Source organism: Pithys albifrons, chromosome Z, assembly GCF_047495875.1.
Source record: "Pithys albifrons albifrons isolate INPA30051 chromosome Z, PitAlb_v1, whole genome shotgun sequence".
Classification (NCBI taxonomy): Eukaryota; Metazoa; Chordata; class Aves; order Passeriformes; family Thamnophilidae; genus Pithys; species Pithys albifrons.
This window is the reverse complement of record NC_092497.1, coordinates 65,369,597-65,385,167: the sequence shown is the minus strand read 5'-3', so window position 1 is coordinate 65,385,167 and position 15,571 is coordinate 65,369,597. Positions and strand designations below refer to the sequence as shown.

At 39.2% G+C, this 15,571-nt stretch overlaps 1 protein-coding gene across 2 annotated transcripts; it reads right to left on the bottom strand.

Annotated features, from left to right (window-relative positions):
- Positions 1-175: 175 nt before the first annotated feature.
- Positions 176-10,289, bottom strand: CD274 (CD274 molecule). 2 transcript variants are annotated; one of them, XM_071581424.1, is made up of 8 exons: positions 9,941-10,289; positions 7,941-8,024; positions 6,942-7,295; positions 6,195-6,476; positions 4,894-5,004; positions 3,157-3,207; positions 2,135-2,200; positions 176-1,212 (listed from the first exon to the last, which is right to left on the bottom strand). In XM_071581424.1, exons 2-8 carry the CDS (start codon positions 8,008-8,010, stop codon positions 1,190-1,192), a joined length of 957 nt encoding a protein of 318 aa, XP_071437525.1. In that variant the 5' UTR covers positions 8,011-8,024; positions 9,941-10,289; the 3' UTR covers positions 176-1,189. The 2 variants fall into 2 exon arrangements, with proteins under 2 accessions (XP_071437525.1, XP_071437526.1); XM_071581425.1 differs by having other exon boundaries at positions 7,956-8,024.
- Between the last annotated feature and the right edge of the window lie 5,282 nt (positions 10,290-15,571).

The following is a 15,571-nucleotide window of genomic DNA, read 5'->3' as shown; positions in this document are numbered from 1 at the left end:
GAGTCCAACGAGATTCCAGTTCTTCACCATCTCTTCTTTGTGGGAGCCATTACAGTGATAACATGGGTGTAGACACTCTTCTACACCCAAATCTTAGGTATTTATTTTCCCAGAAAAAGTGAAAGTAGTGATTACACTACTTACTGACAAGTCAAGAAAAGCAGAGGAGAACACAAGAAGAACAAAACACATTTTATTAAAAAAATATAATTGTGAACAGCATTGTAATAAATAATTTTGACCTGTGTATGAACCACCCCTGACTAAAACAAACAAACAAACAAACAAGCTATGCACCTAGCAAAATTTAACATAATAACTTAAGAAATGTGATCCAGGAACATGTTTCCCCTGCACTTCTAAGGTAATCACATGTGCATGTATTTCAAGTCCTAGAAAGTTTTCTTTCTTTTATTTGCAAGATGAAAATAAAGGCTTCCAAAACAAGAGTTGTTTTTCCTGAATGTCCAAACTGTCATATTATCCCCAAAATTGTAAATCAGAATAGTAATGAACAGTAACCAAGTAGTGCCAGCTATATCACAGGGAAATTTAATTCCCAAAATACTTTTAAGAGATCAAAAAACTCAGTATTATTTAACTTCTCAAACACAGTTGCCAAGAGGGTTACAGCATTGATTTCAGGCTTAGCTGTGAGTATCTGGTATTTTAGGGACAGAAAATGCCCTGTATGTATGTCATCTCATCTTGTTGCATCCTTTTATGATGATCAAAGAATTGCAAAAATTCTGTAAAAGTTGGAAAACAAAATCCCTGCAGGAAATTGAGAGCTCAGGTGAGGAAGGGAAAAAAATGCCCAGAAGATTACTTGTCAAGAAATAGCTGTGAAGTGAATGATGGTCACAGACATAAAGCGCTTCGCCTTAAAGACATTTTGAATGAAAGGTGTCTTTGAAAGACACATTTACCTAAACTTGAGAAGGTAGAAAATCAGATATTTAAATAAACACCTCAATATCTAGTCACATATATAAAAGCATGAATCCAAGGACTTTTTATGCTATCATTTTTTTGAACTTAATTGCATTTTTCCCAAGTTACAACATAGAAGATTGTCTTCACACAATAAAAACAAAAAAATAATATCCCCTTTAAGAGATAGAACACAGAACACCTGAGCTGTCACATCTTCACCACAGAGATAAAAATCTTCTCTTTCTTTTCCTATCTAGGTCTTCTCAATTTGCAAATCTGTAAAAGGAAAAATTATATGAAATAATTATCAAATTACTAAATAAAAAAGTCACAGAATAGCTCATGGCTTCGGGCTTCTTTCCTAGAGTTTGGAGGTACCAAAATTTCCTTCATTGTCCAAATTAAAGATCTAAAAGGAAATTAATTAAAAGATCAAGCAACAGATGATCATGGGAGGAAATGAAGTGGTAGTTGGTGGGAAATGGAAGTGGTGGGAAGTGCTCTTTAGCAAATACAGTGAAATTGCTGTTGCTTAGGTTCCCCTTTCTTTTAAAAACTTTTTAAATTCTTTCAAATGCACTCAGTGCTTTATCTATCAGTACCCACAGCAGCATATCCCTGGGCCTTAACTCTTTGACTTGGAGATCTACACCTGCAGAACCACAGGCTTATCTGTATGTTTTCTGCATTGAACTGTAGCAGGGAGGGATTTGGCTTGTAATTAATGCAAGTGCTTTAAAAGTCAGCAAGAACATGAAAGAAAACCACAACAATTTTGCCCTTCTGTTCCATGCTACGTTTCAGAGATTTCAGAAATTTGGTCATGTTTTCTTGCTCTGCCAAGACAGAATCTTAGAGCTTGAGACTTGCACAAGTGGCTGTGATGGGCTACTGTCTCCTTCCCCATGGTGTGAGAACAGCTGTTTCTATAGCAAAAGTGTGAAGCAGAAAAATAGATTGATTTTGGTTGTTAAGTATCTTCACATCACATCTTCCTTTGTATATCTTTTCTTTCTGTTTTAAAAACCAGATTCATTGTTTGATGTAATGAAAAGTACACAACGTGCTATGATGGTGAGTTTGGAAGACAAAGAATGGGAGGCTGTATTTCTCTTGAAGGCTCTATCTTTCAAAAACCATGGATGGTTTATGCTGTGTGTAATCTGCTACTATTTTTTGTTTTGTCACTTATACTTACATTTCAGCTCTCTGTCTTCAAAAGATGCATCTCTGCAGTCATATGTATCCTTATCTTTCGAAAACTCTTTAAGCAAATGACATACATACAGATAACAGTGAGCATGGTTTAAATAGTGATAAATCTTTGCTAAAAGCTGCCATCTCAGGCTGCCCAGGGATTAATTGATTTAAATGCAGAGCAGGAGAAGAGATTAACACCAAATGCTGTGTCCATTTGGACAAGTATTCTCAGGAGAGGTTTTCTTAGGAAAAACCCCAACTTGCCAGTGTGAACTAATTTTCACACAGTAGTTTAATTTGAGGTGGTCGGTCTTCAAATAAAACATGCAACAAAGTTAAAAATAAATCAACCAATATCCATTATGAGAGGCAACAAAAGGATTTTAATCTCTTCTATCCCACTGTAAATATTAACACTCTTCACTCCTTAATTTCTCACTGTCATGGTGCTAGTGGCCTTTCATAGAGCTTCACTTATAGTAAATAGCACCGTATCAAAACAGGACAAAAAAGAAACTGTTAGGGAAGCTAAAGCTTCTTTCTGTGTTTCTCTCAACAGGGGCAAACCCACTGTCACAAATGTTGTGACAAAGACCCTCAAATATGCATTCTAATACTGGAAGAAACATAGGATTCTTCCAGCATGGTTCAAATTACAGAGAATTTGCACATCAGGATGGGATGTCATCCTGAGGTATATGTTTCAGGAGCATCTTGCATCCTATTGCAGATTTTCCAAAACAGAGAATACCACTCTGTCCTTTTCTTGTGCATATCAGAGATGCATCTGCTCATGGAGTGAGTTGCATTTCTTTCATATTTTCCTTTCAATAAGCTGACATAGTAATGGAAAGCCACTCTTCAATTGTAATTTATTGTTGTTACATAAATAAAAAGTAGAAAGCAAAATCAAAGTTGAATTTAAATCACTGTTTGATTGTCACCATTCCAAAGTAAATTCTCAAGCAATTTATTTCCAAAAGAATGACACTGAGCTAGATTAATGCCATATATACGTACTTGCCATTGATAAACTCAACACAGGTGTTCTGTTTTCCTTATTTGCTTTAGCTGAAAGAAAATTAAAGAAAAAATCAAAAGGAAAACAAAATACTTACTTTAGATCTAATGCAGGGCTTAAGCACACTAGTGGAAAGGGCACATGTAGCATAGTGTAATCACTGGTTCTCAAAACACTAAATTTCTTCAAAGACCTTAAAATAAATTCCTCAGTGTCCCCAGTCTGCCCATTTTGTTTCCAACTTCCCTTCTTTGTTCCTGAGCCAGAAGTCCACTGATACTATACACTGGAAAATACTGGTTCAAGTGGTTTTCCACTGTGTATTTTCACCCATAATTTGAACATATCAGACAACAGGGGAAAAAAAGGGATCACCTTCTCAGTGTGTTTTGAGGTGAAAAAAAGCCCATATTCCATTTCCAGTCTGAAAGGGTCACTTGTCCTGTCATCTACAACAGCTTGGGGTTTAGAACAAAAACCTGTTGGTACTACTTTAACTTCTGAACAACTTGTAGTTTATCACACACAGACACACACAGACACACTATATATATACATGTAGCATAATCATGATAATCATATACATCATGCTATGTACGTACATTGTCACATATACACACAGAAATAAATATTAGTCAGGCAACATAGGAAACTTCTGACCTTCACTGAAATTCCAGTGGGAGTCTTTTGAGAAGTCAAGGAGTTTGCAGAACTTTCATGTTCTGCTCCTATTCCTATCATGTTCTTACACATGCAGAGTTATCTACAGGTCTTCTGCAGGCTGGTAACATCACCTGGAAGCTTTAAGCTTATGAACACTTCTCCTGTTATACATTTTCATAGCATCTCCACAAGCAACCACCAACAAAAAAAAGTAACAGTACTTCTTTAAGGTTAAGCAACCAGTTTCAAACACTTATTTTCTTTATTTGGGGGGCTAACCATATTCTTTTAATTTTCAGGTACCCTAAAAATTATTTCTCCAAGTTTTTTCTTTGGTTAACTAGCAAGTAAAACTAAACTATTGCCAGTGCAACATAATGTGATGCTGAAATGTACAATTCAAGTTAGTGAAATGAACTAGAAAAACTCAAAACTTAACAAGGAAATTAATCAAGTGATGTGAAGCCTAAGAGGGAATATTCCCTCTTGTGAAAAAAATCTTTCATACTTAACACCTTAGACATAAAACTTCTTATGCAGTCCACAGTTTTTACAGTATTTTAACCAGAATAAAGATTTATGCAGACTTCATAACAATTGGATCACTTAAAAAACACACATTCACAGTTCAGTGAAATTTTCAGAGAATGAAGGGGAAAAGAAGTCCTAAAAAACTTCCAGTACCCTGCCTGCTACCAACAGTTTGGACCCCAGTCTAAAGGGAGGACATAGAACAGGAAACTTCCATTTTCAGCAGGTAAATAAACTGTGCTTTGAAGTTTGAATAGACTAGACACTCATCTTACTGCCCTACAGAGCAGTAAGAAAAATCAGCAGATATGCATGTATAAGTGGTTTGTGAAGGGCTGATGACCTGGTCCACTCTATTAACTCACTAGTATTTAACTAGGCCCAATAAAGAAAGAGAAATAATCAATGTGGTAAAAGAATTAGTGATTTCAGGACAAAAGATCTAAGGCAGACATTTATTGTCTCATTCCACCTCGACAAGGATGAATTAACAGAACAGACTGATAATAACTGAGATGCTACAAAATAAATAATTTGAATACCTTTTCTTATGCAGAGCATAAATAGAAGCACTGATCCAACAAAAGCAGCAGCAATGAGAGTTGCTCCAACAGAGCGTCTGTTCTCAGTCTGTAGAATGCCATCAGCTGAATCTTCGAGAAAAAGAAGAGAGGGATAAGACATTACATAATTCCATGAGCTCCTCTCTTTTCCTTTCATTTTCACCATATCAAGTCTGCTATGAGCAGTTCAGATGTGATAACAGCATTATATATTGTGTCTAAGGTTAGTTGCATCTCTTTGTTCAAATAAGGGGAAAAAAGATAGAACATATTTATCTTTGTTCCCTGCATGCCATGTGATAGCGGCTTTGATTCTTCTCACACTCCCTGCTTGTCACCAAGGTACAAAGTGTTATATCTAGCTTAGTTTCCCATCAGGACTACAGAGAAAAGCTAATTGAGAAAGTCCCTGCCATCTGGTAAAGCTCTGAATGTGAAGGATAGGTGGTCTCCTTGGAACCCCAGAGGCTTTTCTCGTTAAAAACAATCTTGCCTGTTAAAAGGATGCCTTGGCTTTCTCGCTCCCGCTTGCCTGTTTCCAAGCCTTGTCAGGCCCAAAAACTGTGCTGGCACAATGTTTTTAAAACTAGGTGGTAAAAAACTAGGACCAGCAAAATGACCTGACCAAGTAACAGTCTGATAAACAGAAATACTATTTTTTGAGTTGGATCAAGTTTCCAGTCTGGTGGAAAGCATTTCAAGCTACAATGCAGAAAAGAGTAGTCAAAAGCAAAAACAGTATGGGTGCAGGGCAGTTAAAAGGTCTAATGAAAAACTGTATTGATCTTGTCCACTCATGTGTTTTTCTTCAAACCAGACTTTATGAGGAAAAAAATCTGTGTACAATGAGTTAGTTAAATTTAAACATGCTCAAAGGAAAGCCTATCATTGCAAGAAAATACCATGTTGTTCAAATTTATCTGACAGTAATCATCAGCAAAATAGAATCTCCTTGGAAGACGTGTTTAATTTATTTGAGAGAGTTTCATTTCTAGTCTGAACTATGCATCTTTCAAATAATGGAGCTTGTTTAACATTTAGAGTTGATTTCATATAACTGCAAGTCATGCAAATTCCTGTCTTTGAATCCTGACCACACATGCATTATGAACATGTTAGTATGGTGGAAGCGTACATTAATAACAAAACAACACAGGCATTTTCTTTTTAGCCTTTTCAAAATTAGAGAGGAAAGAGAAATGCATAATGGCTGATTCAGCTGGGGTAAAATTACATAGCATCTTGAAATGTATTACTGTAATGTAATTTAGAAATGTTACCTGCTATGTGTAAAATGAGAGATGTATTTTCTTGCAGCTCTTTATTCCAAAATATGCAGTAAAATACCTCATCAATTCTACTTTTGATTGTAAGGGTACTTGTCACATAATACAACTGGTCCCTTCCAATTTCAGAACTTGTGTTTGCCTTATCAGTCAAATCTTCACAGTCTCTGTTTTGCCATATCACTTCAGCTCCTGGGTATCCTTTAGACTGACATGTCAACTTCCATTCATTGGGTCCTGTGCTTACCACTCTTTGGGTTATAGTTCTGTAAGGAGCTAAACAAATGGAAGGAAATTATTACTAGTTGGAAGCTACAAGAACAGCATATATTAAATGCAAGATACCTTCTCTTTATCTTCAGCCCTATGGTCAAGTTTCAGCTTGGATTTTGCAAGTAATACCCTTGATAGGAAAAATAAAAATCACTATTATGTCTGTAACTGGAGACACAGGATTTATCCCAATTTTGGCACTGTTTAGAAAAGTGTGCTAGCTTTCTGGTCTTTGTACTGACTAAATAGCTTTGCAACACCATGTCTTATTTGGGAATACAGGACAGAACACGGATTCAAATCAACCTAAAAAGGAACACTAACATATAGCTAAGAAAGCACCATCAGGCAGCTCCTACTTCCAGATAGGTTTCTTTAAATAGTAATCCAGATGTGTCTTACTTCAGAGTCACCTCTAAAATCTTCCAACAGTATCAGACAGTACTGAACCTCTGATAGCACACTCACCCTTAACTTTCAGGTGGATTGTCTTGTAGTCAGCTCCCCCATAGCCAATAATGCAGTGGTAAAACCCTGCATCTCCGAGTTTCACATCAGTGATCTGAAGGAGAGACTGTCCCAAGCTCAGATTCTCTTTCAATAATTTTATTCTCCCCTTAAAGTCACTGTGCTGACTTTTGAAGTCTTCCTCTCCTTTAAGAAGTACATACACCACCTTCTTTAACTCATCTTTCTTTTCCCAGGTGACGCTTAAATCTTGCAAGTTTAATTTCCCATTCACTGGAAATGTGCATTCCAAGGTCACATTGTTCCCATGTTCCACAGTGTAGAGTAACCGAGGAGCTTCAACAGTGAATAAAGCTGAAAAATAGAATTTGAAAGAAAACTTAACTTTCCAAAAATAAGCCTAATCTTAGAAGTCATGTCTCATCATATCCATAGGAAATTTTAAGGACCAAAGTATCTGCTCTGTTCTGCAAAGTTAAACATTTTGACATGCTCTTGCCTAAGTTTGGGACAAACTGGGCTAGTAATACCTGCAGACACCTGCTTTGTGCACACATACAGTGTGCTGTACTAAAAAGAGTTACCTATGTCTGCACGGTCCCTCAGCTGTTGCTTTCAGAACACTGTCATTGTAACAGGAAACTTAGTGCCTTGGATGGGAATGTTCTGTTTAAATAAATGTTTCTGTTTTTACACACAATGCTAAAGAATTTGCAACAATTCCCAGGTTTGACAGTGCCAATAAAAACCTCTTGTGTAATGCAAATGGTACTGTGTCTGGAATGGTGTCTATGCTGGATCACTGATAGAGATTTCATCTCAGCCCCATATGAAAATGCCTATCTCTAGTTTAATGTAAAAGCTTCCTGAGATCTTTCTATTAAAACTGTTAAGAAAAAAACCCCAAATGCTAGCATCTGAAGGAATACTGAGGAATTAACTTCTCTTTGCTTATACATGGAAAGTAAACATGCTTAAACAGTTCTACTGCTTACTTACTGTTTAGCTTCTTACCATTCAGGAAATTCCAGTAGAATAAAAATATATACAAAAGCAAAGGCCTTTCCATGATGTAGATAGAACCTAAAATGAGAATAGAAATAGACAAATAGAAATACCTACTGATTTTCTGACTTGAATTCTAAAATACACTTTATAGTCAGTCCACACAAAGAACTGAGCAGAAGGCACAGAATTCCACTGTGGTCAAAAACACAACAAAATTGCACCCGGTAGATAATCAGGCAGAAATCTTCCTGCATAGGTTCAAAAGCCATGGGAAAAACATCTTATTTTACTTGCTTTAAACACATGTTTAAATACCTGTTTGCCTTATTTTAACATACTGTGAACACACTGCATTTTATCATGGTCTCACAGTATTTATCATAAGGCTCGCAAAATTACATATATTGTGAAAACAATTAATGCAATTGTTAATCACATGTATTTACACAATGGTGCCTTTGTAGAACAGTGACAAAACCAGTCAGGCTACAGTCAGAATCTATTTTCTTGATTTCAGCTGCTTTACCTCTGAACCTGTAAGTTATCTCAATTTTCTGTCAGAGGTTTTTTCCCTCTTTACTGACAAAGGTTTTATACTCCTACACAACACTTCAACATCATAAAATGCTTGTTAATGTCAATTCACACACTTAACCTTCACACACCCAGTCTTTTTCATAAGTGTGTATCTTAAGTCAGAACAATACCAGCAACCAGCACTGCCATTTTTCAAATTACTGTCAAGAAAAATTCAAACTCATTGTAATGGAAATATTTCATGGCTACAGAAAACTGTAATGTTTTATCTAAATATAGTCCTAATTTTGGATACCCAAAGTGCCACAAAAATAAGGGATCATTGCGTTCAACTATTTCCTAGTGGTACTTTCAGAATTTGTGTAAGACATTAGACACCTGCAATACCCATCACATTACCTAACTTTCTATCTGGACCATGACTCTCAACCATAACCATTTTTGGTATTTGTCCTTCTTTTTCTGATTGTCAAGTTCAAGGTGATAATGAAGCAACAATTCATAAGACATGTGTGCCTTTACAGTGTTGTGGCTTAAGGGAATTAACTTTCTCATAAGAATTTTATTCAAGCTACTTCTTTTTCTCAGATTGCTGTTGTCTGATCGCAATAGCTGGTTTGCAGAAAGCAAAGCAATAGGAGCTGAGAAAGGAAGTCAACCTAACATTGTTCGTTAGTCAGGTATGAATAATTACAAAAGCATGTTTTCCTGAGAGGGGCAGTAAAAATACAAAGAAGATTCTCAGGGTGAAAGATCCAATTAATTGATAAATCCTACGCTTCCAAATGTGGTTAGGTACCAAATTCATTCCTAAGCTACAAGTGATGTGTTTGAAAGCATCAGCAAAATTGCTGCCTAATTCTATCAGTCCCCAAGAGTTTCTAGTGATGTGTATGCTTTGGAATTCCTCCATGATGCCACTGCTTGAGTAACAAGCAATCCAGACCACCAACTAAGCTCCAAAGTAATGCATCTCAAACAATATAGAGGCATACTGATCTCACAGGTGTGCCAAGGTCACACCTACTCTGGAGACAAGCCTGCAGAAGAGCAAGTCACAGACACTAAAGGGTCTTGGTGTGCACTCCCCATGTTGGAACAACCAGAGTTGTAACACAGTCAGACCCAAAATAATTCCTTTTTTTTTTTGACTGCAAAGAACAAAGTAGACTACTCAAAACAGTAGGCTGCTTGGAATAAACATCATGTGCACTACACTCCTGATACCCATACCCATGCATGCAACACATATCCACCTTTTGTTGTGAAATCTGAATGTTGGCATGAACTTCAGGTGTTCTGATTAATTTCTGGAAGACATTACAAGTTAGCTTTTATGGTTTTAAGACCCATGTTTATGTCCTGCAATTGCTGAACTTTAATTAGTGTGCTTTCTCTCCCTGTAGAGGAAAACAAGCCTTAAAATACACAAAAGAAGTATGACTACTACTTACAAATTTCCTCGAGACTGAGAAAGTCTGCTGCTGTACTCAAATTTTCACTTTCAGAGAGAAAAAAAAGAAAGTAGGTCCAGGTAAAATCCAGATGCCCATGAAAATAATCCACTGCAACAACTGTTACAGAACCATCTCCTGCTTCACCCTGAGGCAAAGGATCCTCTGACTGGATAGGCTGAAGCAGTTTGAGACCTTGATGCCAATCAAAGCTCTTTACCAAAGCTATCACCTTGCCATTTCTCTTACAGAACCTACAACAATGCTCCTTCTCTCCTCCTGCCAGCTCCTGACAACTAAGGCAAATAATTTTATAAAAGCAAAATATATTCACTGTGCAAAATGCACTTCAGTATCGCTGCTATATGGTTCCCCCACAATCAAAAGAAGAACACAGGAAAAACAGAACAACTAGTCAAAAGACTTCATGTCAGAGAACTTAAATGTTGATGTGACTCCACCTACTTCTTTACAAAACTTCCCCATTATTAGAAAATTCCCCACTTGGGAAAATTCTCTATTGCTAACAGTGATTCATGCTAACCAGAGACAGTAACATTGGGAAAATTAGTACATAAAATACAGTTTTAATCTCAAGCAGTGGCAAACAGCTGCTAACAATGACTAGATATTTCTGCACAACTTACTCATGTCTTTAAAGGTCATAGAAACAGGGAAAATGTAGGAATAACAGGAAAAGTGGGAAGAGCATTGCCTACTCTCCTCTGGTAAGGACAGATACTCTCTACCCAAGATTTGAGCACAGCGAAGGTCCCTTGACTTGCTACTGTGTGGGGAAAGGAAAGTGGTTAAGCCCATGCACAGCTTAGCAAAAAATAGAGATCATTGTCTTTTTCATTGTCTTGGTTCTAGAAGTCATTTAAGAATACAGAAAAACCCTGAGGTATTAGAAGCCAAAGAAGGTACTCACATTAACCTGTGGACTGCAGCCAGAGAACCAGGTGCACAAAACACAACTTCAGTGTAAGCTCATTCACTTAGACTCTCCTTGCCTATCTCAAAAAGAGACTGATATTCTCAGATGAGTTAAAATACTGTGAAATGACCACTCAAGTTTTCAGTATTTCTTCCTTTGCACTTCACAGCCCACTCACGGTATCTGTCATGGAAGAAAAAACATGTAATACGCAAAACTGGTTAACCTTTTTACTTGATGTGAGAGATGAACATGGAAACAGTGGTATATAAAATAGCTTAATATAACATTTAGATTCCAAAAACCTGAAACTACCTTAGTAGGTTGAGGGGGTGGATTTCCACAATAGGTGAGACCGATGAGTATTAATTTCCACTCTTTTTATTATGTGCTTAAAAAGAGGCTTAATGACACTGTCTCAGAAAAGAAGTTGAAACACATTTTTAAAATACTGTGCAACCACAGAAGCCACTGATGTAGCTACCTTTCAATGTTAGGAATTTAGTTTCTGCTTTTTCATTGCTTGCCTTTAGATCATAGGATTGCTTTTTCCATGCAAGTGTTTAGTAGCAAATAAAAGACCAGGACAGGTGGGGTTCTTGTTTTTTCTTTATTTAATTTTGTCTTATACACACATATACTCCTAAATACATATACACACAAATATCTACATGCACAAAACCACATTTTACAGCACAGTTCTACACTACAGCTGGTGGGGGTTCACTGTTTTGTTTGGCTTTTTCCCACCTGTTCCACAACAAGTTTCCCAGATACCTGTCTCAGTCCTGCCTGTCACTGGGCATTTCCAAGCCAAACAAATGCTTTCAGGGAGAATGCGCGAGGGGAACGCTCCGGCGGCCGTCGGTACCGTGGATGCCTCACGGAGGGATGCGCTCCGTGCAGCACAGGGATGGGGTAGCCCTGCCGGCAGCCCCGCGCACCCCTAGACTGCAGCCCTACTCCTCACTCCCTGGCGGCTCCTCCCTACCCAGCGGCTCCCGCTGCCTGGCGGCTCATCCCTACCTGGCGGCTCCCGCCGGGGTTCTGCGGCAGCCGCCCCACGTCAGCCCGGCCTCAGGTTGCACTCGGTGTGTTCCACGCCGGCCCTGGCCCGGATATTCCCCGACCGCCCCCGCTGCAGGGTCGCCGGCGGTGGCTAAGCCGGGAACTCCTCCCGGCTGCGGCGCTTAGCGGGAAGCCGTCCCGAAATGCCCCAGTGCCGTTCTCCTAAGCCTCGCTTTCCCCTACGCTTGAGCTGGGGCGGAGCAGGCAGTGCGGGCGAGTGGACGATTCCCAAGGGCTGTAGAAAAAGGAAAAGCAGCACCAAAGCCACCCCCCGGCGTGTTCCCTTCCCTTATCGGGAAAAAACGTGATGTGAGGGGGACGCATGGCTCATTGCTCAGTCACCTGACTGCATGCTTTTGTTTTCTCTTTCTTTTTGAAAAAAGATGAATTTATATTCGTCAGTTCCCAAACGGATGGCTTTTTACTTAGACGGCGGATGACACAGCATCCGGGAATACCCATAAAGTCCAGGAGCTATGTCCTGCTTGTGTAGAGACAAGCAATCAAACTTTATTTAAATAGCTCTGCTCCCTGCCGCTTAAAGATCCTGCTGGAGGATAAAACTCCAGTTTAATAACCTTATAATACGATCTGGGAATACAGTGTGCTATACACTATCTTTGTTGTGATAACATTTCTTACGTTATGAAACATAACCATAACAAGATATCTGCCATAACTTTTCCAAAAAAAGCAGCCCTGAAATAAGAATATTACTCAGGACAATACCAAAGAACCAAGGAACCATTGTGAGAAGTTTACTAGTGAGTATATTTACAGGATGGAATATGAAGCAAATACAAATTTGTAACCTGTGGCAGCATGCAAGTGGTAGAGATGTGTATTGAAGGAGGGGAAGAATACCCAAACTCCTATGCTCTCTATGCCCTAAGTATCAGGTACTGCCACCTGCAATATGTACTTAATGGTTTTATGGGCCATAAGCCAGCAGGTGGTTGAGAAGTCACTGGACTCCCTACCTGGAAACCATCAGGTTTTCGGTTTTTTTAGCACAATGCCGTGGAGGTGCTTGACAAATATTGGTTTGATTTGGTTCAAATGTTCCAAACCATATAACATGAGCCTCTCAAAAAGAAGGATGTGGAATGTTAGGTTATGTAATACAAGCCCCTCTGCACCCATCTCACACACACACTCCCAGAGAGACAATGGCTGCTGTCCCTGCTGCTAGGCCCTCACAGGGGATATCAGTGCAACAGAGACCCACCTTCACAAGTGCAGAGAAGCACAGAGGTCTCAAGGCAGGTGGGAACTCAAATAAAGGACTCAGAGGAAGCTTCAAATTGTTTAGCAATAAACATGACATTTGTAAATGGCAAATTTAATGATACAGCTAAGTAGTGTACATAAAGTTACAAAACAGTCACAAAACAGACTAAGTTTCTTTCCAGTAAGAACAAAAAATTAACTACAAAAACATTCCCCGAATGAAGGGGAAGCTTCTAGTTTATGATAAATGGTTTAGTTAACTAAGAAGATTAGATTACATAGGGACTTCCCCTACAGCAAACAAAAATTCTGTATCAAAGCTAAAGGTTTCTCTTGGTTCTGCCTATGTGCGTGGATGTTCAAAGTTCATGTCTACATATAGTCACACATTTCCTGTTTGCAGAAGTTGAATAATAAAACAAACAAAAATCGTCAAGAATGCAAACTTTTTTTTTCATTAACCTAAGGTATTAGAAATCTGGATTTTTTTGCTGAACACTCGTTTCTAAAATTTAAAAAAAAGTTACTGACACAAGTTAAAAAATTAATTATTGTGGGGTTAAAAATGCCACAGCCACTTGTGTTTTTCCGTCAGTACACTTCTAGCATACACAAGTAAATATGCCATGGTAAAACAAGGAAATTAGCTTGCTAAATAGCATGAATTTAGGGCATTGATCTTTATTTCTTTCAAACTATTTAACTATTTTGATGGATTAATTTTGGAATTTCATTTCATTTCAGTCCAATGGAATCAAGCAGGCAGATTGATACAGATGTAATGTGGAAGCCATAGTGCAGCAGGAAAACTATGACATAGTTGCTATCACAGAAAGGTGGTGGGATGACTCACATGACTGGAGTGCTGCTATGGGGGGCTACAAGCTCTTCAGAAAGGACAGACAGGGAAGGAGAGGTGGAGGGGTGGCTTTATATGTTAGAGAGTCTCTTGACTCTGTTGAAGTTGAGGTCAGCAGTGACAAGGTTGAGTGTCTGTGGGCCAGAGTCAGGGGCAAGGCCAACAAGGCTGGCACCCTTGTGGGTGTCTGTTACAGACCGCCCAACCAGGATGATGAAGGAGATGAATTGTTCTACAAGCAGCTGGCAGATGTCTCAAAATCTCCAGCCCTTGTTCTTGTGGGTGACTTTAACCTGCCAGATATCTGCTGGGAGCTTCATACTGCATAAAGAGGCAGTCAAGGAGGTTCCTGGAGTGTATAGAGGACAATTTCCTTCATCAACTGGTAAATGAGCCTACCAGGGGTAAGGCCCTGCTAGACTTACTGTTTACAAACAGAGAGGGGGCTGGTGGATGATGTAGTGGTTGGAGGCCGCCTGGGGCATAGTGACCATGAAATAATAGAATTTTCAGTCCTCAGGGATGTAAGGAGAGCCACCATTAAAACCTCTGCTTTGGACTTCCGGAGAGCAGATTTTGGCCTATTCAAAAAACTGATTCAGAGCATATCCTGGGAAACAACCCTTAAAGGCAAGGGGGTCCAGGAGGGATGGACATGTTTTAAGAAGGAAATTTTGAGTGCACAGCAACAGGCTGTCCCAGTGTGCCGAAAGGCCAGCCGGAGGAGAAGACGGCCAGCTTGGTTAAATAGGGAGATTCTGAAAGAAATCAGGGATAAAAAGAAAGTTTACAGACTATGGAGAAAAGGGCTGGCTACTTACAAAGAATTTACAGATAAAGCTAGGTCATGCAGGAAAAAAATTAGGGAAAGAAAAGTGGAATTTGAAGTAAATTTGGCTATTTCAGTTAGGGATAACAAAAAGTCCTTTTATAAATACATTAATAACAAAAGGAGGGGCAAGGAAAACCTCCATTCTCTGTTGGACTTGAAGGGAAATATAGTTAAGGAAGATGAGGAGAAGGCTGAGGTACTTAACACCTACTTTGCCTCAGTTTTCACCAGTAGGACAGGTGGCCCTCAAGACAACTGGCCTCTGGAGCTGGTAGACAGGGAGAGGGAGCTGAATAGCCCTGCTGTATTCCAGGAGGAAATAGTTACTGACTTACTGAGCCAGCTGGATCCTAACAAGTCTATGGGACCAGATGGGATCCATCCCAGGGTGATGAGGGAGCTGGCAGAAGAGCTTGCCAAACCGCTCTCCATCATCTTCCAAGAGTCCTGGCTCTCTGGGGAGGTCCCAGATGATTGGAGGTTGGCCAATGTCACTCCAATCCACAAAAAGGGCTGCAAGCAGGACCCTGGCAACTACAGGCCTGTCAGCCTGACCTCCGTGCCTGGCAGGGTTATGGAGCAGTTCATCCTGAGTGCAATCACACAGCACCTTCAGGATAGACAAGGGATTAGACCCAGCCAGCATGGGTTTTGGAGGGGCAGGTCCTGTCTGACCAACCTGATCTCTTTTTACAATCAGGTGAC